The 22,565-nt window shown below is 35.5% G+C and overlaps 1 protein-coding gene across 5 annotated transcripts in view; it reads left to right on the forward strand.

Moving 5' to 3' along the window:
• Positions 1-22,565, forward strand: part of ITCH (itchy E3 ubiquitin protein ligase) — a 142,040-nt gene that overhangs the window by 112,687 nt on the left and 6,788 nt on the right. For all 5 annotated transcript variants that reach the window (XM_078444136.2, XM_081795334.1, XM_078444138.2 and 2 more), the window contains 9 exons: positions 4,831-4,903; positions 5,796-5,867; positions 9,908-9,996; positions 11,740-11,899; positions 12,139-12,272; positions 12,603-12,743; positions 18,262-18,382; positions 18,835-18,939; positions 21,518-21,614. In XM_078444136.2, coding sequence (XP_078300262.1) covers positions 4,831-4,903; positions 5,796-5,867; positions 9,908-9,996; positions 11,740-11,899; positions 12,139-12,272; positions 12,603-12,743; positions 18,262-18,382; positions 18,835-18,939; positions 21,518-21,614 — 992 coding nt within the window. The remainder of the gene's footprint in view (positions 1-4,830; positions 4,904-5,795; positions 5,868-9,907; positions 9,997-11,739; positions 11,900-12,138; positions 12,273-12,602; positions 12,744-18,261; positions 18,383-18,834; positions 18,940-21,517; positions 21,615-22,565) is intronic.

Genomic DNA, 22,565 nt, shown 5'->3' on the forward strand with positions numbered 1-22,565 from the left:
GACTTTCTATTCCATTGGTCAGTATGTCTGTCTTTATCCTAGTACCATATTGTTTTGATTACTATAGGTTTTACTAAATTTTGAACTCATCCAAATTCTTTTTTGATACTGCTTTGGCTTTTCAGGATCCCTTTAGATTTCATATGATTTTAGGATAGATTTTTCTGTTGTTGCAAAAAAAATGTCACTGTGATTGAGATTGCATTGAATTTGTAGTTCTCTTGGGTTTGTTTTGACATCTTAACAGTAGTACATCTTCTAAGCCATGAACATAGGGTGTCTTTACATTTATTTGTTTTCTTTAATTTCTTTCACCAATGTTTTTGTAGTTTTCCAGTGTCCAAGTCTTTTACCTCCTAGGTTTAGTTTATTTGTGAGTGAGTTGGTTTTTTTTTTTATGCTATTTGTAAATGGAATGGTTTTCTTAACTTTCTTTTCAGATTATTGATAGGGTATAGAAATGCAACTGATTTTTGTGTTGTTTTGTATTCTACTTTGCTCAGTGTACCTACTCTAGTAGTTTTTTTTTTTTTTTTTTGTCTGGAATCTTTAGATTTTCTTAATATAAGATTATACAATCTTCAAACAAAGATAATTTTTACTTCTTCCTTTACAATTTGGATGTCTTTTGTTTCTTTTTCTTGCCTTTCTTCAGGGCAAGAAACTCTGGCTAGAACTTCTAATATTATGTTGAATGGAAGGGAAAGCAGGCATCCTTGCCTTGTTCCTGACCTTTGAGGGAAAGCTTTCATTTGATGTCAACTGTGGGATTTTCATATATGGCCCTTATATTGAGGTAGTTTCCTTCTAGTCCTAGTTTGTTGAGTATTTTTTACCATAAAAGGATGTTAAATTTTGTCAAATGATTTTTGGAGTTTTTTTTGCCTCGAGATGATCATGTGAGGTTTTTTTTTTTTTTTTTTTTTTTGGTGTTTGTTACTAATGTATGCTGTATAGGATTGATTTTTCACATGTTGAACCATCCTTGCATCCCAAGAGCAAATCCCACTTGGTCAAAGAGATTAAAATATTAATCCTTTTAATATACTAGTGAATTCAGTTTGGTAATATTTTGTTGAGGACTCTTACATCAGTGTTTGTAAGAAGTACTGGTCAGTAGTTTTCTTGTAGTGTCTCTGGGCACAGTTAGTCTCTCATTACTTCTTAATTTTATAATTTTTGCTTATTAAAAACCTTCATGTTTAAAGCAAAAACCAGAAATTCAGGCCAATTGGGTATTAACAAAATTGAAATTTATTTAGATATGTTAAGTAAATAATAGATACTTTTTGTATCATTCATTTTTAGTTTCAGTTAAGTTTGGGTACATATAACAAAAGCATAAAACCATAGTGTTTTATTTAGGATAGAAATATATTTCTTTCCATCATTAAGCACACTGTTAATAATCCATGGCTCAATGAAGTCATGAGAAATTAGAAAACATATTGTACTTAATGATAATAAAAACACAACATATCACAATTGATGGGGTTTAAAAAAATCATCCTCAGGGCACCTGGGTGGCTTAGTCAGTTAAGCATCCGACTTCAGCTCAGTTCATGATCTCACACTCCGTGAGTTCGAGCCGTGCATCAGGCTCCGTGCTGACAGCTCAAAGCCTGGAGCCTGCTTCGGATTCTGTGTCTCCCTCTCTCTCTGCCCCTCCCCTGCTCATGCTCTGTCTCTCTCTGTCTCAAAAATAAAAAATAAAAACATTTAAAAAAAAAATCATCCTCAGAGGAAAATATATTGCTTTATATAGGATTAGATTATAAATAAGAAAGGTATAAAATCAGTGATCACTGCTTTCACCTTAAGAAACTAGAAAAAAAAATTAAGCCCCAAATAAGCACAAGAAAGGAAATAAGCATAAAAGCAGATATTAATGAAATGAAAACGAAACAGTAGAGAAGTCAGAGCTACAAGTTGGATCTTGGAGAAGATTAATAATAATCCCAGGATGCCTGCGTGGCTCAGTTGGTTGGGTGTCCAACTCTTGGTTTCTGCTCAGGTCATAATCTCATGGTTCATGAGTGTGAGCCACGTGTTCAGGCTCTGTACTGACAGCAGAGAGCCTGCTTGGGATTCTCTCTCCCTCTCTCTCTGCTCCTCCCCTACTTTCTCAAATAAATATATAAACATTAAAAAATAATATCAGTAACCCCTAGTACACCTGAGGATGAAAAAAAAAACACAAATTACTAATATGAAAGTGAAAGGACGTCACTACCTATCCTACACACATTGAAAGATAACTGTGTACTTGAACAACTTTATGCCAAGAAATTAGATATTTTAGGTCAAATGGGCAAATTCCTGGAAAGATACAAGTTACCAAAATGAACACAAGAAGAAATAGTAAATCTAAATAACCCTATATCTAGTAAAGAAATTGAATTCATAATTAAACAGTTTCCCACAAAGAAAGGTCTGAGCTAGATGGCTTCTACTGGTAAGTTTTATCAAAACTATGAGTAATAAATAATATCAATCCTATTCAAACTTTTTTCATAAAATATAAGCGATTGGAACACTTCCCAACTCATTTTATAAGGCTCCTATAAGTCCTGATGGCAAAATCAAACAAGAATAGCATAAAAAAATTACTGGCTAATATTTCTATGAACATAGGTATAAAAATCTTTAACAAAATAATGGCAAATTAAATCCAGCAAACTATAAAAAGGATATTACATTATCATCATATCAGATTTATTCCAGGATAGCAAGATTGGTTTAATACACAAAAACCAATTGATATAATTCACTACATAAACATATTAAAGGAGAAAAATCATCATTTCAAGAAAGCACTTGAGAAAATAAAATACCAGTTTATGATAAACTCTCAGCTGCCTTGGAAACTTTGATACATCATCTCAATGATAAAATACCTCTTAAGAGCAAGAATAAGACAATAGCTACTGTCACTACTTCTTTCACCATTGAATTGGTAGTTCTATGAATTAAGAGAAAGAAATACAAGATAGATTGGGGGCACCTGGATGGCTTAGGTAAGCATCTGACTTGATTTTGGCTCATTGAGCCTGGTGTCGTGCTCTGCACTGAGTGGGGAGCCTGCCTGGGATTCTCTCCCTCTCTCTCTCTTCCCCCCACCCCCGAAAATACATAAGTAAACCTTTTTTTTAATAATTTTTTTTAAAGTTTATTTATTTATTTTGAGAGAGTGCACACGTGAGCAGGGTTGGGGCAGAGAGAGAGAATCCCAAGCAGGCTCCATACTGTCAGCGCAGAGCCCAGTTGGGGCTCGAACTCATAAACCCTGAGATCATGACATGAGGTGAAATCAAGAGTCGGATGCTTTACCAACTGAGCCACCCAGGCGCCCCATATAAGTAAAATTTTGGGGGGGGGTGCGCCTGGGTGGCTCAGTCAGTTGGGTGTCCGACTTTGGCTTAGGTCATGATCTCGCAGCTGGTGAGTTCGAGCCCCATGTCGGGCTCTGTGCTGACAGCTCAGAGCCTGGAGCCTGCTTTGGATTCTGTGTCTCCCTCTCTCTCTGCTCCTCCCCCACTCGTTCTCTGTCTCTCAAAAATAAGTAAACATTTTTTTAAAAATTTTTAAATAAGTAAATATATATTTTTTAAAGATAGATAGGGGGCACCTAGGTGGTTCACTCAGTTGAGTGTCCAACTTCAGCTAAGGTCATGATCTTGCAGTTCATGAGTTTGAGCCCACGTCAGGCTCTGTGCTGACAGCTCAGAGCCTGGAGCCTACTTTGGATTCTATGTCTCCCTCTCTCTCTCTGCCCCTCCCCCATTCATGCTCTGCCCCTATGTCTCTCAAAAATAAACGTTAAAAAACAATTTTTTTTAAGATATATAGATTAGAAAGGAAGAAGTAAAGCTATTTTTTTTCATAGAGATAGCATAACTGTGTACCTAGAAAATCATAAGGAATCTAGAAAAAACTAGTAGAACTAGTAAGTGAATTTAATAGTGTTACTGGATACAAAGTCAATAGACAAAATCAGTTGCATTTTTTTTTAAGATTTTATTTTTAGGTAATGTTATACCTAGTGCGGGGATCAAACTCACAACCCCAAGATCAAAAGTCACATGCTCTACCAACTGAGCCATCAGGTGCCCCTAGAATCAAGTATTTCTACATTGAACATTTAGAAAATGAAATTAAAAGAATTCTAGGGCTTGCTTGGAAGCTCCATGGTGTCATTAGTGATCTAGGCTTCTTTCTTTGTGTTCTACCATTCCACACCGTGGGCTCTTTTCTCAAGGTTACCTCATAGTGTGTGATAGCTGCTAAAACTTCAGCTATCATAGTCACACTGCAGCCTGGAATATGGAGGAAGAACAAACTGGAGCAAGAAAAAAATCCCTTTCCAGCTTTCTTTGCTCTCTGTAAAAGAGCCTTCCTAGAAGTCCTATATAACATTTACAGTTCTTTAGCCATGGTTAAGTCACACAACCATTCTGGGAAATGTGTCTTTATTCTAGGTAGCAGTCTGCCCAGGTAGATACCAGGAGTCTGATTTAAGGACAAAGGAAAGAAGGGATTTGGGGATAGGCAACTTTCCCAGATACAACCTCCTTTATTTAGTCCTGTTGGATTTTTCTCTATATAAAAGAAAATCCCACAACAATGTCTTTAAAAAGATCTGAATTTCTGTCTCTTTCTTAAAACTAGTCCTGGGAAATTTTTTTTTTTTTAAGGTGGTGTTAAGAGTATGCTGTGCTACGTTATTTTTATATTTGACTCAGTACTGAAGGGGTGTGGTATTTTGCTTTCCTTCAATATATCATCTTACAGGCTGCTATATATGTATGTCATATTAACATTCCTCCTCAGAGACAATGGACCACAGATAGCCTACGTACGGGACTTCAAGGCAAAGGTTCAGTATTTCCGGTTCTGGTGTCAGGTTAGTTTCAGAACTTTTCTATACCCCCTTTTCTTTGTTATGTTGCTTACATTACACAGTGATTGTGAAAATAATTAACTCCTAGAAGAACTGGGAAAATAGAAAGCATTGGAATCTCTCTTCTCTATTTTTAGGGCAAAGAAATAGATTTATCAGATTATTTGTGGCTTCTGTTGTCCAGAAGAATAAATTTGAAATAGTTTGAGTAAAAAAACTGTTCTCCTTTCAGTATCCATAATTTTCAGATGGCAGCAATCTTCAAACAAATGAGTTAAAACATTTTGTGATTTATAGATTGTAACCATCCCCTTTCATATTTAACATTTGGTATAAATGATTTTGATATATATAATTAAGAGGGGAGAAGACTTTGTTTTTTTGTTTTTTAATTTTAATTTTTTTAATTTATATCCAAATTAGTTAGCATATAGTGCAACAATGATTTCATTACATTCTATTTCGTTACATTCTATTTTTCCTGGGTATGGTCAATTATTTCTGATATATAAATAAATACTTGCTGAATTAATGATTTCTTTATGGGCTCTTAAAATGTGCTAGTCAAAGTGTTACTATAATGAATATTTATAAACTTCAAACTTGTAATTAACAGGGCCCATACAAGCAAGAATAATCTAAATTAGCTTTTTGAAAATATTTATTTGACCCATTAAGCACTGCATCTGAGATCTTTTCTTTTATTTCTTATTAAATGATCTTAATTAGCATGAATGCTCACAAATGCATGGTTAAACATTATTGAAATAAATTCATATTCATAGTCTACTTTTTTCTGTAAACAAAGATAAAAAGTAAATAAAACTTTACCCTTTTAGTTTTTCGATAGGCCATTTTAAGGTGAGAGTTGACTTAAGTCATTCTTATGTTTCAGCAACTGGCAATGCCACAGCACATAAAGATTACAGTGACAAGAAAAACATTGTTTGAAGATTCCTTTCAGCAGGTACTTTTTGTTTGTTTGTTCATTTTTAAATTGTTTAATGTTTATTTTTGAGAGAGACAGAGAGAAAGTGCAATCAGGGGAGGGACAGAGAGAGGGGGAGACACAGAATCCGAAGCAGGCTCCAGGCTCTGAGCTGTCAGCACAGAGCCCAATGTCGGGCTTGAACTCATAACCCATGAGATCATGACCTGAGTCAAAGTCGGTTGCTTAACCAACTGAGCCACCCAGGTGCCCCTACAGGTACTGGTTTTTATCCACTCGAGGGTTTGCCCCATGGCTGCCAGCCCAGAGCCACTTTTGGTTCCAAATCTAAACAGTTTGAACTTTTTGAATTGGAGTCCTTAAATTAAGTATTGCCAGCTGCATTAGTACTTAAGATTTAGGAACATGTAGATAGATCTGTATGTGTATATGTCCTGTACTTTTGAAATGTCAGAGTAATTTTTTTTTTTTTTTTAACATTTATTTATTTTTGAGAGACAGAGTGAGACAAAACGTGAGCAGGGGAGGGGCAGAGAGAGAAGGAGACACAGAATCCGAAGCAGGCTCCAGGCTCTGAGCAAGCAGTTAGCACAGAGCCTGACACGGGGCTCGAACTGACAAACTGTGAGATCATGACCTGAGCTGAAGTCGGACACTCAACCGACTGAGCCACCCAGGCACCCCAAAATTTAATGTTTATTTATTTTTGAGAGAGAGAGCAGGGGAGGGGCAGAGAGGTAAGGAGACATAGAATCCGAAGCAGGCTCCAGGCTCTGAGCTGTCAGCACAGAGCCCAGGTGGGGTTTGAACTCATGAACCATGAGATCATGACCTGAGTCAAAGTTCAATGCTTAACCACTGAGCCACCCAGGCGCCCCCAAAATGTCAGAGTAATTACAAGCGATGAGTTTCAGGTCTTTAAGCTATGTGTTTGGTTTGAAATAGATATTTGAGTAAGAAAATAGGCTTTTGGTAGACAAAAAGTCTGGAAATATCCATATGAACATTATCGGATGGGTAGAAAGGAAGAGGGGAGAAGACTTTGTTTTTTTGTTTTTTTAATTTTAATTTTTTAAATTTATATCCAAATTAGTTAGTATATAGTGCAACAATGATTTCAGGAGTAGATTCCTTAATTCCCCTTACCCATTTAGCCCCTCCTCCCTCCTACAACCCCTCCAGTAACCCTCTGTTTGTTCTCCATATTTAAGAGTTTCTTATGTTTTTGTCCCCTTCCCCATTTTTATATTATTTTTGCTTCCCTTCCCTTATGTTCATCTGTTTTGTATATTTTTACAATACCCATTTGTTATTCACAATTAAAAAACATTTTTTATGTAGGAAAGAAATTGGTCTTTGGTTACAATACCAAAATAAAAAGTATTTTTTCAGAAGTAGTCAACAAATTTTTTTATTGCCCTCAGAACCCAAGTCAGTTTACTCTTACCTTTATCTTGCAACTTAACACCAACTGCAAATAAATGTTAAGTGATTTGGTTGTAAGGAAGATTAAAATGACTAATGAAAAACTATCTTAAAACACAAACATCTACTTAGTCCTAATTTTATAGCCAGATATGGATGTGATTTTTTTAATGTTTATTTATTTATTTTGAGAGGAGAGAGAGCAAGCTAGTGAGCACAAGTGAGGGAGGGGCAGAGAGAAAGGGAGAGAGAGATTTCCAAGCAAGCTCCATGCTGTCAGTACAGAACACAACACAGGGCTCAAACTCACAGACCACGAGTTCATGACCTGAGCTGAAATCCAGAGTCAAGTGCTTAACCGACTGAGCCACCCAGGCACTCCTGGACATAATTTTTTATTATCAAGCCCATGTGATAATTGTGGCAGTTACAGCTTCAAAATGAATGCAGAGGGAAAAGAGATTATCTGAGATGGTTGACAGATTGGCTGAGGTACCTGGCTACTTGGTTTCAGAAACAGTAATGTACATTTCCTAATGGAACCTCAATAATTATCATTGAAGGGTAAAGCCAATTGGCATACTCCTAAGTGGGAGCAGATAACTTTTTAGCAGCAGAGCTTGACTAAGAGCATTTTGAGAATTATGAATGATTCTCTTGATCTGATGTAGGTTTCCAAGGCCATTCCCCACCCTAGTCATTACCTACTTCTGATTTTCATATTCATAACAACTGTGTAGTCAATCTCTGGTGGGCTGGTTTCTTGTAACATAACTTACTATTGTAGTGTTAAAAAGATGCAAAACGTCTTTAAATGTTTTAAATGATTAAATGTCCCTTAATTTTTTGACTTTTGAAACCTAAAGACTATTGCAGAATGACAGACCAGGTGGTACTAAACAGTTGTTTAAAATTGTCACTATAGGAACACCTGAGTGGCTCAGTCGGTTAAGCATCCAACTTTTGATTTCGGTTCAGGTCAGGATCTCATGGTACATGTGTTCAGGCTCCACACAGAGCTCTGCACTGGCAGCATGGAGCCTGCTTAGGATCTCTCTCCCTCTCTCTCTGCCCCTCCGCTGCTCATGCTCTCTCTGTCTCTCAAAATAAATAAACATTTAAAAATAAAATTGTCACCCTAGATTTGACATCCATCAAATAAATGTCCAAAGTTTGGGAAAAATTTGATTGCTTTGGAAGAAAGACAAATCTGATAGCAAAATTAGCATCAAATGTTCTTTCTAAGTGGTAAAGTTGTTTTGCAGTAGTGTTTTTGCTCATGGGGGAAAATTTTTTTACTTAAAAAATTTTTTTAATATCAGTCATTTATTAAAAGTTACTACTTAAAAGTAGTTTTTCCAGGGAACAGCAAGTCTTCAGGTATCAGACACAGGACAAAAAGAACAACCAGAATTTCCAGGGGAACAGTCTCAGATTTGGGGGAATAACAAGAGAAATCAGTAACAGCCATAGGTTTGGGGGAGCAGCCACAGGGACAAGGAATCGCCCAAGGGAGCAAGAAACAAACAAACCAATAAAAAGAAATGTTTTAACCTTTAATATCTTTCATTTGCAGTGCTATATAGCTAATATACTATTTGTAGAATATTTGCAATAAGCATTGAATTTTTTTGCTACATCAGGGATTTTTTTTTTTTTAGTGGGATATGAATTCATGTAACTAATGTATATGTTTTGTGGGAACTGAGCCCTGGCATAAGCACGTTACTTACTGAGCCTCTCTGGATATTTAAATGTAAGAGTTCATTCTACTTTCATAAAATAGAGATATTAAATCCTCTTTTTGTCCAGGTCCGGTTACTTTTATTCTAAGAGTAATACTTATAATGTTCTGTTGGCCCAATTTTAGTCAAGTAATTACATAGTTTTACAAAGAAAAAACCCAAATGATCTATCTATTCATTATAGTTCAGTAATGGTGCTGCCCTTCAAATATGAAGATGATCTTATTAACCACTATAGTAGGACACAGAATTTGAGTATTTTTCCAGGTATTTATAAGTTTCCATTTCCAAAGTTAACTATATTCTTTCTTCAGCCACTGGTTTTCATTTCCAGGTTAGCCAGTTGCTAACATGTGTACCTTTTAGCTGTAAAACAAACCCAGACTTAACCAAACCAAGTGGTTTTTCCACTTGGACCATGCCCATGGTTACTCTGCTCTAAGCAAGTGACAGAAGCAACTTTGTAAGTCAAAAGTAAGATTTTTTAGGGGAGCCTGGGTGGCTCAGTCGGTTAAGCATCTGACTTTGGCCCAGGTCATGATCTTGCAGTCCGTGGGTTCGAGCCCCACATCGGGCTCTGTGCTGACAACTCAGAGCCTGGAGCCTGCTTCAGATTTTGTGTCTCCCTCTTTCTTTGTCCCTCCCCCACTTACCTGTGCGTTCATGCTCTGTATCTATAAAGTATATTAAAGTATAGAGGTGTATAATACATAAAACATAAAACTTTAATTTATTTTCTGTATATATGGTATTGACTAAACCACAAACATCCTTCTATGTCGTGGGGAATTTAAGTTACCTATAATGAAGAACATTTCAAACCTGGAAGTGGTAGAATGGTGTGTCAACAACTGCTTTTACCAATTCTTTTACTTTATTGTTTTGTAGATAATGAGCTTCAATCCCCAAGATCTGCGAAGACGTTTGTGGGTGATTTTTCCAGGAGAAGAAGGTTTAGATTATGGAGGTGTAGCAAGGTAGTGATAATATGAATACTCAGAACTTAGTTCCTTTCTTCCAAAGGTATCATTACACTTTGCTTGCAAGTATTTTCTCAATCTTGTATTTCAGGAAAACGAAATGTAGCAAATTATTGTACCTTTATTATGCTGTAGCTATAGAATTTCAGCAAATGCTAATTCAGCACTTTCTAAGGTGCTGCAAGTTGATTTCCCCCACATCATTCATTTTAATCCTCAGGATAACCCTGTGAGATAGAATTTTACAAGTAATAATGAAGTTTAGAGACTCACCTAAGGCATATAACTAAGCTCTAGAACCTGGATGTAAGCTTTGAATCATCAAACCAGAAGCCAGTGTTCAGTCTAGCACTTCGTGTCTGTTCCACAGAGCATACAAGGTCCTGTAGCAATCAGGTTATTTTCCCCATCACAGATTACTGATACAGATAATGGCCCTTCAATTCCCAACTGAGATTAATATATTTGTTTTAAGAATACAGAGGGCTATGTAAAATAGTTAAAATTTTTAAATTCAGCTCTCTTAATATTGGAGCTTCTAATCAAACCCTAGAAGATTGACTCAAGTAAAAAATTCCTTTGCTTATTCATAACATAACAATCTAGCACATCAGGTTAAATATCTGTATAGTAGTGGCAGTGTGGAAAGCAAGGACTTGGAGTCAAAACTGGATTTGAATCCTTTTTCTGCACTTAGTAGTACAACCTAGGGCAAGTATCTTCATCTGTAAAATGAGAATAGTCATATCTACTTTTCTAGGATTATTGTGAAGAGTAAAAATAGTGTTTATTAATGACTTAGTTCAGACCCTCTGTTTTTGTATGTTTACTGAATGATGGCTACATTTTAGTAGTTCTTATTTATGAATATATTAAAGTTCACATTTAAGAATGTGTGAAGTAATCACTGGGAAATAATAAATGAGTAGAAACATTTAATTTTGTACAAGTTAAAGCTATTTCAGGAGGAGGGCAATCATTTATTCTTAATTAGAAAATCAAATAGTGTTAATAAGTAGAAGTAGCATTATCATCAGAGGCCATGAACTTTCCTACAGGAAAAGAAATCTCAGACACACCTGTATTGTCCCAAATCGATTCTGCCTACTGTTATATTAGGCCCATCCAAGTTACATAGTCACTATAATCTTACGTTAATATCGGTTGGTATTTTCACAACACTTGAATTAGAGCTTCTCAGAGCATTTTTCTAACGAATGAGTGTCTTGAATTAAGTGTTTTATTGTCTTTGTGAAATTGGAAGTTTTTCCGTATTTATCTAAGATTTAGAGAGCTGTGGCACTTGAGGAACACCATGAGGTTTAGGAACAGGTGGGAGTACTATTAGACTTCTTTCAGCTGCTCCAACGACATGGATTAATAGTGAATTTTAAACTTGACTCTGTATAGTATTTCATTGATTCTAAGACTAACATTTTCAGATTTAATGTCTCTGACATTGGGCTGTGTAATACAATTATAATTAGAAAAATTTTTAGTGGTTCATCAAGTAATGATGTCTTTTAAGTCGATGATGTCTTAGATTCTTTGAAATATAATAATATGCAGTGTGTAAATATCCTCTCTCTAAAATGGTTGTTTGAACTGAAGCAGTAAAAATCAACAAGGAATTAGGAAACTGTCACCAGCTGAGGAATGTAGATTCCTGAGAACTTTGTAGCTCTGCTCTTTGATTTCTTGGCATGGTTTTTTTCACCCTAAATTTTCTTTTGTTTTCAGAGAATGGTTCTTTCTTTTGTCACACGAGGTGTTGAACCCCATGTATTGCCTGTTTGAATATGCAGGAAAGGATAACTACTGCCTGCAGATTAATCCTGCTTCTTACATCAATCCAGATCACCTGAAATATTTTCGTTTTATTGGCAGGTTTATTGCCATGGTAAGTACAGATAGAGAACTGTGCTTACTTTGCTAATTCAACAATACTAAAGCATTATTTCTTTAACTCTCTCATTTGGAATTTTCTCATCACTAAGACATTTTTTAAGATTAGTTTGTTACATTTGCCCTTTTCCCAAAAATGTGCCCTAATAGATGACAAGGGAGCTTTAAGTGAAGAATTAATCTAACGTTCTATTATAAAATTATCATAAATGGTATTATTTTCTTCTTATATAGGCTTTGTTCCATGGGAAATTCATAGACACAGGTTTTTCTTTGCCATTCTATAAGCGTATATTGAACAAACCAGTTGGACTCAAGGATTTAGAATCTATTGATCCAGAATTTTACAATTCTCTCATCTGGGTTAAGTAAGTTTGTTTCCATTTAATTTATCAAAATAGAGTCTATATGCTTTCATTATGGTGCTGATAACTTACCTCAACTGAAAGTTTGTAATTGGTTTATTGAATTTAAATAATCTGTATTAGACTTGTCTCATTATTCAATATGATAAATTTTGCAGAATGTACCCAAGATCTTAGGCAAAAATGTGATGATTTAGAGCATAATCTTTCCAGTTTTCTTATTATTTTGATGGTATAGTTTTATAGTGATTATTGAAGAACACAATCCTTTACTTAAATACTTTTTATATGATTGAATTTGTATAACAAATAATGTTAATTTCATTTGTGCAGAGAAAACAATATTGAGGAATGTGGTTTGGAAATGTACTTCTCTGTCGATAAAGAAATTTTAGGTGAAATCAAGAGTCATGATTTGAAACCTAATGGTGGCAATATTCTTGTGACAGAAGAAAATAAAGAGGAATATATCAGGTGAGAGAGAATGTTCCTTTTGATATAATGTAGCCTTTCTGTTGGGCTACAGCACATTGATAATTGCCTAGTGGTACTAGTGGACAGTATTTCAAAAAATATTGTTGGCCTTTTTACTAATCATTAAGAGAACTGATCATGTATAATTAAGGACATGATTGATCACTTTCTACCTTACGAGTATGTTGAGAGAGGAATAAGAAAAGTGCTGTAGTAAGTCAAAGGAGGGAGACATCATTTCATCTGGTTGTAACCATGGAGGTTGGGGAACCTTGAAGGTTGGGGAAGATTGAGTTGTGCAGAAATTAGAACAAGTTAAGAACAGAGATATGAAGGCTGGAAAGCACAAGTCACAAATAGTAAAAAGGGAAGCATGACGTGTGGTGGTGCTGTCAGGCAGCTCAGAGTTGATATCCCATTCTGCCATATCCTGCATTTCAGAGGCCAAGGAAAATAAGGAATCTTTAAAAGATGTGGAGGCTAATAAATTTAATAACCCTTAAGACAACAGTTAGAACTACATCCACGTGGTAGATACAGAAGCCAGATTACAAGAAATTAAGGACCAAATTCAGTAGACAATCAATCTAAATTTCTCTTTTAACAAGTCTAGCAGCAAAATAATGAGAGAACAGATTCTTATGGAGGCAGCAGAGTAGAGAGACTATCCTGCAGGTTAACTCAAACTGAACTTTACACAGAATTAATCTAATGGATACTGATAGGTTTTATACCCACTTTCTTGGTATATTTTCAGTTTAGCCACAATTTTTAATATTTATAAAGTGATAGAAAAAAATTTTGGTCATATAGAACTTTTACTTTTTCTCCAAAAGTGGGAGTTTTAAGGGTAGAAATAGTGCTAGATCTCTTTTAAATACCGGTTCTATAACCACTATGCTATCTAACACCAAGTCATTGAAAATAATCTCCAGTTTATATGCAGATATGTTTGTGGGGAATATTGTAAGATCAGATAAAATTTATAAGTAAAATAATTTATTATGTATCCTCTTATGCTTTGCATTCATTCATACTTTAGTCTCAAGGGTCATTAGTTTATCCACATATTCTCAACACCAGTTATGTCACATCAGGATTAGTTTTGACCTATCTGCTGCTTCTTGAGTGCCAGCTTCTGTCTCTTGCTTGCTTTTCTACTTTTTAAATATTAACATATTCACTCCAGCCTTCTGTGATTAGTATTTGCATAACAGATCTTCCTCTCTCCTTTACTTTTCAGTCCTGTCTGTGTCTGTGTTTAAAGTGTGTTTCTCGGGATGCCTGGGTAGCTCAGTCAGTTAAGAATCCAGCTTCAGCTCAGGTCATGGTCTCACAGTTTGTGAGTTCAAGCACCACATCAGGCTCTGCGCTGACCGTGTGGAGCCTGCTTGAGATTCTCTCTCTCTCTCTCCTTCTCTCTCTCTGTCCCTCCCCCACTCATGCTTTCTATCAAAATAAATAAGGGGCGCCTGGGTGGCTTGGTCGGTTAAGCGTCCGACTTCGGCTCAGGTCATGATCTCACGGTCTGTGAGTTCAAGCCCCGCATCGGGCTCTGTGCTGACAGCTCAGAGCCTGGAGCCTGCTTCCGATTCTGTGTCTCCCTCTCTCTCTGACCCTCCCCCATTCATGCTCTGTCTCTCTCTGTCTCAAAAATAAATAAACGTTAAAATAAATAAATAAAAATAAATAAATAATAAACTTAAAAAAATAAAGTATTTCTTACAAGCAGCATATTCTTGGGTCTTAACTATTGTTATCCAGTCTGATAATCTTTGCTTTTTAAATGCAGTGTTTAGTGTATTTACATTTAATATGATTACTGATATGGTTGGACTTAAGTCTGTCACCTTGCTATATGTTTCTTATTTATCCTAATTTCCTTTGTTCCTCCTTTCCTGCCTTTAATAGAGTAAATTTTAGGTTTTATAATCTGTTCTGTTGGATTTTTTTTTTTTAAGCTATCCCTCTTTAATTTTTTTAGTGACTGCTCTGATTATAATCTATATCCTGAATTTCTCACTTAAGACTATATAACTTATGATTGATATTATATTACTACTTGTATAATGTAAAAGGCTTATAATAGTGTAATTTTAGTTATCTCTAGCCGTTTGTGCAATTGTTGTCATATTTCTTACCTTACAAACCACATAATACTTTATTACCTCTTGCTTTAAGCAATTACTCTATTTTTTTTAGTTTTTATTTAAATTCCAGTTAGTTAACATACAATGTAATATTACAGTTTAGTGATTCACCACTTCCATACAACACCCAATGTTTCTCACAAGTGTACTCCTTAATATCCATCACTTGTTTCACCCATTCCCACACCCAGCTCCCCTCTGGTAACCATCAATTTGTTCTCTGTAGTTAAGAGTCTATTTCTTGGTTTGCCTCTCTTTTTCCCCTCCATGGTTTGTTTTTTTTTTTTTTTTAAGTCCACATATGAGTGAAATCATGTAGGTATTTTGTCTTTCTCTGACTTATTTCACTTAGCATTATATACTCTCTTAGTTCCACCTACATCATTGCACAATTACTAGATTTTTTTTTAATGTTATTTATTTATTTTGGAGAGAGAGTATGAGCAGGGGAGGGTTACAGAGAGAGAAAGAGAGAGAGAATCCCAAGCAGGCTCTGTTCATTGTCAGCGTAGAGCCCAATGTGGGGCTTGATCCTACAAACTGCAAGATCATGACCTGAGATGAAGTCTGTTTAACCAACTGAGCTACCCAGGTACCCCCAATTACTAGATTTTTTTAAGAAATTAAGAAAAAGTAGTCTTTTACATTACTCACATTATCATTTCTGGTTGTCTTCATTTCTTCCCACAGATCTATTTTTCCATCTGGGATCAGTTTTAAAAACTTTCTGTATAATTTTTCTCTGTGCAATCGCTGGCAATAAATTCTTTCAGCTTTTATCTGAAGGCATCTTTATACCACTTTCAGTTTTAAAGGATATTTTCATCAGATTTAGAATTCTAAGTTTATAGGGTTTTTTTTTCCCTTATTTTTAGCACTTTCTTTCAATAATGTCATTCTGTTATTTCTATTATTTTTGATATGTGAGCCATTGGGGTTTTTTTTTTTTTATGTTTTTTTCTGAATGTCTGTTTTCTATGGTTTTTCAAAGCATTTCTCTTTAATTTTGCTTTTTTGCATTTGACTCTGCTGTACCTAATTATGATTGCTTTTATATTTATCCTACTTGGCATTTGCTGAGCTTCCTGTATCTGTGATTGATGCCATTTAGGCCATTTTGGAAAATTCAGGGACTTGATCTTTATGGATGTTCCTTTTGCTTCATTCCTTCTCTACACACTTCAGACTTCACTTAGATGCATGTTTAACCTTTGATACCATCCCATGGTTCTCAGATACTCTATATATTTTTTATCTTTTTTTCTGCCCTTTTAGTTTGCACCATTTTGATTGACCTACTTTTGAATTCACTGCTCGTAAGTCCATTCAATAAAATTTTCGTTACAGACAGATATTTTGTAATTTTCGTTTGGTTCTTTTAAGAGTTTCTTTGATGAGAATCCCCATCTCTTTACCCATTTTGTCCATCTTATCCTATAAATTTTTTAATACATATTTTAATAGCCTTTTAAAAGTCTCTGGTGGGGCACCTGGATGGCTCAGTTGGTTGAGTGTCTGATTCTTGATTTTGGCTCAGGCCATCATCATCCCATGGTCATTGGATAGATCCCTGCATCAGGCTCCCCAATGAGCATGGAGCCTGCTTGGGATTCTCTCTCTCTCCCTCTGCCTCTCCCTTGCTCAACTCTCAAAAAACAAAAAGAAAAAAGTCTCTGCTAACTTCAACATTAGGCTGTCTGTGGGCCTAATTCTATAAACTTTTTTCTTTTATTATTCACATTTTCCTGCTTCTTTGCAGGCTTTTTTTTTTTTTTTTTTTTTTTTTAAATTGTGGATGATACATGGTAGACTCTGGATTCTTTTTTCTTCCTCTGAAGAATATTGACTGTTTTGACAGGCAGTTAAATGAAGGACAGATCACATTGATCCTTTGGAAGCTTGCTAGAGCTGGTCTATTTCCATTTTCCCTTTATTCCTAAAACATGGTCCTTACTTCTTACAAGGAAAAGCCTAAAGTGTTTACCATGTAACTTTGTGAGATGTAAACTCTAACATTCTATCTCTCTGGTACTATGTAACTGCTGAAATTTCTGCTTGGGTCTTTGGCTTTTCGGTTTTTGCTTTGCACAGGGTTCCTTGGAGTCTCATCATGCTACACACGTGTATTTAACAATCAGCTAAGGATTTAAAGTAAATTCCTGTGCAGATTTGGATGGGAGTGCCTTCTCTTTGTGTTCTTTCTTTCTGGGATTTTTACGTAACTGTTGACAGCTTGAAGCTCCCATCCTCAGGTTTCCTCAGCCCAATAAGACTGTTGCCTTTTATTTGAGCTTCATTCTCTTGTGCTCCAGGTAAACTGGGAAGTGCCCTCAGGAGAAAAGCCTATTCATAATGCAAATCCTTCAAGAATCTAATCCCCAGCAATTTTTGCCTGCCTTTGATTTCTCTCTGATGCTTTCAAATAGTTGTTCTATTATAATATGCCCAGAGTTTATCATTATAATCACCAGGCACATTAATCCACTACAGCCTATACTGCCATTTCCCAAAATTTCAGAGGCTTCACAGTAAACTTTAGGACCTTAGTTATCATAAGTTATCATCAAGTGATCAAATGCCTAAAATACCCATATTTGTTTGCTCATTAAAATTGTTAAAAAAGGGGGCACCTGGGTGGCTCAGTTGGTTAAGCATCCAACTTTGGCTCAGGTCATGATCTGGTTCATGGGCTCAAGCCCCGTGTCAGGCTCTGCTGACAGCTCAGGGCCTGGAGCCTGCTTCAGAATGTCTCCCTCTCTCTCTGCCCCTCCCTCGCTTGCATTCTCTCTCTCTCTCTCTCTCCCTCTCCCTCCCTCTCTCTCTCTCTCTCAAAAATAAATGTTAAAAAAATTTTTTTTTAAGTAAGTTGAAATCTAGAGTATCTACTAGAGAATTTTCATTAAAAAGTATTTTCATTGAAAAAAATTGCAAAGGGAAAACCTCTAAAAGAAGCTTAAGAGATGTTTGCAATGTATGAACCCTTTTTAGATTTTGATTGAAGCAGTATGTTAAAAAAAAAAAAACTGAGTCAATCAGAATTTGAGCACCGAATACTTGGCTATAAAAGAATTACTATTCACTTTTTTGTATGATAATAGAATTGTAGTTATTTTCAAAAAGAGACTTATAGAGATACGTGCTGAATTATTTGTGTTTAAAATGAAAGTATAGGATATCTAGGGTATGGGTAGGGGCATGATGAAATAATATTGGTGGTGTGTTGAAGCTGGGATATAGGGTTCATTATATCCTACTTTTATAAATATTTGAAATTTTTCATAATAAAGTTTATAAAAACTATTTTTACACTCGGAATTCAAAGGTAAAATCTAAACTTCCTGATAGCTCTTTTAATATTTATTCACCAGAATGGTAGCTGAATGGAGGTTGTCTCGAGGTGTTGAAGAACAGACACAAGCTTTCTTTGAGGGCTTTAATGAAATTCTTCCCCAGCAGTATTTGCAATACTTTGATGCAAAGGAATTAGAGGTAATGAGTTTTTCTTATTTCCTCTGCAGCATGCTGGTAAATAATGCCTTCAGGTGTCTGCTTTCAGCTCACTTTCTCATCTTTGTGTTAGAAGTAGTATTTTTTATGCTGGCAGGATGTTTTGAAGCTCGCTGGTGGTTAAAAAAGTCCATAATTTATCCAAGTATATGAAAGTGTTACCCCCAAGAAAAGTATTGCTATCAAAACCTCTCTACAGTGAGTGACTAATTTACCAGAGTATGTATATATATAACACCATCTGTGGAAACTTAACCTTCATAAGCAATGTCAACAGCATTCCTGACGCACAGGTTATAAGCTAAAGCTTCCTGATTAATTTTTTGAGAGTTGCTGAATAGTAGTCTTTTCTTCTATATATCAAGAATTTTTATATAGGTTTGTACAGTTACCTAAAGAAATCTTTTTTTTTTTTTTTTTTTTAATCTCCAAAGGTCCTTTTATGTGGAATGCAAGAGATTGATTTGAATGACTGGCAAAGACATGCCATCTACCGTCATTACACTAGGACAAGCAAACAAATCATGTGGTTTTGGCAGGTTTGTCTCAGTTTATTTCTGTTGGCAGACACATTATAATTTTTTAGAAATTGCTTACCACGTATGGAAAAAGTCACAAAACAAAATGTCTTACTGTATTCAGGCCCTCATTCCATCCTATGCATTATAGTAAATGAATATATTACATAATAGCCAAATTATGGAAGCAGCCCAAGTGTCCACTGATAGATGAATGGATAAAGAAAAAATTTGTGTGTGTATGTGTGTGTGCATATATATGTGGAATATTACTCAGCCATGAAAAGAATGAAATCTTAAAAAAATGAAATCTTGCCGTTTGCAACAACATGGATGGATCTAGAGGGTGTAATACTAAGTGAAATAAGTCGTTCTGAGAAAGACAAATACCATATAATTTCACTCATGGAATTTAAGAAACAAATGGACAAAGAAAAAGATAACCCCAAAAACAGACTCTTAACTAGAGAAAACAAACTGATGAGTACCAGAGGGGAGATGGATGGGATATGAGTGAAAGAAGTGAAGGGGTTTAAGTATACACTTATCGTGATGAGTACTGAGTAATGTATAGAATTGAATCACATATTGTACACCTGAAACTAATATAACACTGTATGTTGATTATACTGGAATTAAAATTAAAAAAAAAAAAAAAAAGATTACAACAGCATTTTTAAAAGACTATTTCTGAGTAAGCAACACACACTTTGCACCTTTGCCCAGAGTATAAGACCTCTCTGTATGATGGTTCCCCTGCATTTGATCTAAATGCTTTTGGAATGTTCTAGAACAGCCTAAAGTATGATTTTCATCATTCATACCTTATTCAGAATTATATAATTCAGAAGGCAAAACTTAAGAGGGTGAACTGGTTTGGAATCGTAATGGTGTCTTCAAAAAATGTCTGCTATAAGGACATGAGAAGATGCTCAAATCACTAATCATTAGGGAAGTGCAAGTCAAAAGCATAATGAAGTACCATTTCATATCCATTACTAGCATGGCTATTATCAGAAAATAGAAAATAATCATCCTTGTTGAGGATGTTGAGAGATTGGAACTCTTACATATTGCTGATGGGAATGTAAAATGGCGCTCCACTTTGGAAAACATTTTAATGGCTCTTTGAAAAGTTAAACATAGAAATTAACATGACTGGCAGTTCTCCTAGGTATACCCAAAGAAGTGAAAGCAAGGACTCAAATACTTATATACCTATGGCCACAACAGCATTATTCACAATGGCCAAAAGGTGAAAGCAACTTAAGTGTCCATCAACAGATGAATGGATAAACAAAATGTGATATACATATACAATGGAATGTTATCCAGTCTTAAAGAAAAAGGAAATTCTGGCAGGTTACAACAGAGTGACCCTTAAGGATATAATGCTGAGTGAAATAAGCCAATCACAAAAGGACAAATACTGTATGATTCCAAGATTCCATTTATATGAGGTATCTAAAATAGGCAAATTCATAGAGATACAAAGTAGAATAGAGGTTAACAGAGGCTGTTGGGGTTGGGCAGAATGAGGAGGTAACAGTTTTTGTTAAGGATGATAAAGTTCTAGAAATTGTGGGAGTGGTTACACAACAGTGTGAACATACTTAATGCCATTGAATTCTTGCTTAAAATGATAAATTTTGTGTTATATATACTTTACCACATTAAAAAAAATGCCTCAGGGGCACCTGGGTGGCTCAGTCAGTTAAGCATCCGACTTTGGCTCAGGTCATGATCTAACGGTTTGTGAGTTCAAGCCCTGCGTTGGGCTCTGTGCTGACAGCTCAGAGCCTGGAGCCTGCTTCAGATTCTGTATCTCCTTCTGTCTGCCCCTCCGCCACTTGCACTCTGTCTCTCGCATTGTCTTAAAAATAAGTAAGCGCTAAAAAAAAAATTTTTTTTAAATGCCTCTTACTTATGTAAAGAAATTCCTAAGAAACTCAAATGAACCAAACTTCTATAGCAAATAGGATTAGAATTTTAAAATATTTGACAACAAAAATATCTACAAAAAAAATAATTTGGCTGGACCAAAATACTTGTGCTACAGGCTAGAAAGCATCCTCCAGAAACCTAATGTTTTGAGTCAGAGTTGCAGGAGTTGAAAGGCACCTGATTGTGGCAGTGTATAGCTGCACCAAAACCTAGAGAACATTGAGAGAGAGAGGTTATTGGGAAATATCTGGGTCAGAATTCTATGAACTTGATTTCATTTGTTCATAAAACCAAAAAGCTCATACTGACTCAGGCTCTGTGTCCTATGTAACCACATGAATATCCTATAGGACAGATCTGTGGGGAAAAAGAACGGGCTGCTCTGGAAGAGCTAATCTTGAGACTTCATGAGTAGGGAACTCTTAGACCCAGGGCACCTTTCTTTTTCCTATCTCCTTAAAAGGATGTGGTCCTAAGATTTATATAGGGGAAAGTTGATAGGGCTTTGACAAACATGGACACGGTAGTGGGTATAGTCATTATCTAGTGCATCTAACACTGGGAGTTCATTTGAAATGATTGTTTTTCATTCTTGTGTATGCTAAATGTAACATAAGACCTATATATCTCTTTACATGTGTGTTTTTTGAAACAGTTTGTTAAAGAAATTGATAATGAGAAGAGAATGAGACTTCTGCAGTTTGTTACTGGAACTTGTCGATTGCCAGTTGGAGGATTTGCTGACCTCATGGGTATGTGAGACAGGATTACTTTTCCTATACAGAAAATTGTTTATCACACTGCTGTTACATTCAGATCAGTGTGGATAGCTCAGGAATAACAAAGAAAAGAATAGCCCTTTTCCTAACTAGTCATAGTTAACCTGTATTTGTGTAAACTTTTAAATCACTTTGTAATCCTTACCTTTAGAAGTTTTTTATCTTAAGACTAGATCCCACATTTTAACTTCATAGAATAGTGATCTTACTGATCTTCTATGTGTAAATCTGTTTGGTCATTCAGTCATTTGGCAAACATTTTAGTGTCTCCTATGAGCCTGGCACTGTTGGTTGTACTATACTATATTTTAATGATGTGTTTAACATTCTTCTCTATTATACCTGGAGCTCCATGAGATACAGAGCTCTATCTTTTTATTTCTGGTGTCTTGCATAGTGCTTGTCACATAGTAGTTACTGATCAAAATGTATGTTGTTTGGAAATGAATGACCATGGAAATACTTTTGTGACTGATAATAACTTAAGTAAATTCAAATCTTTAACACCAGCATAATGCCATGTACCATAGGAGAAAAGAAGTTGTGATCCCTAAGCCTGCTTCAGCTGAAGCAGAGAGTCAGAATTGAAGAACTAAGTAGGCAGCGTTGGATACAGTTACTTTAAAAGCTAGACCAGAAGAATTTGGACATTATTCTGAGGGTATTGGAAGCTATGAAACTTTTTGAAGAGCAGAAAACTTGCTGAAGCTGCATATTATGAAAATTTGATAGCAAGGTATACCATGCATAGGAAGAAAATATTGGAGCAATGGTGAGAACCTGATCTTAGGAGATGGAAATAGAGATGGAAAAGAAGGGATAAATGCTAGAGAGGTTCCAAAGTTAGAAAAGGACTTGAACAGAAGATGAGCTAATAAAGGAAGAATGTCCAGGATAAAACCATGTTTTGAAAAATGAAGAAAT

This window comes from Panthera onca, chromosome A3 (assembly GCF_046562875.1).
Source record: "Panthera onca isolate mPanOnc1 chromosome A3, mPanOnc1 haplotype 2, whole genome shotgun sequence".
Lineage (NCBI taxonomy): Eukaryota > Metazoa > Chordata > Mammalia > Carnivora > Felidae > Panthera > Panthera onca.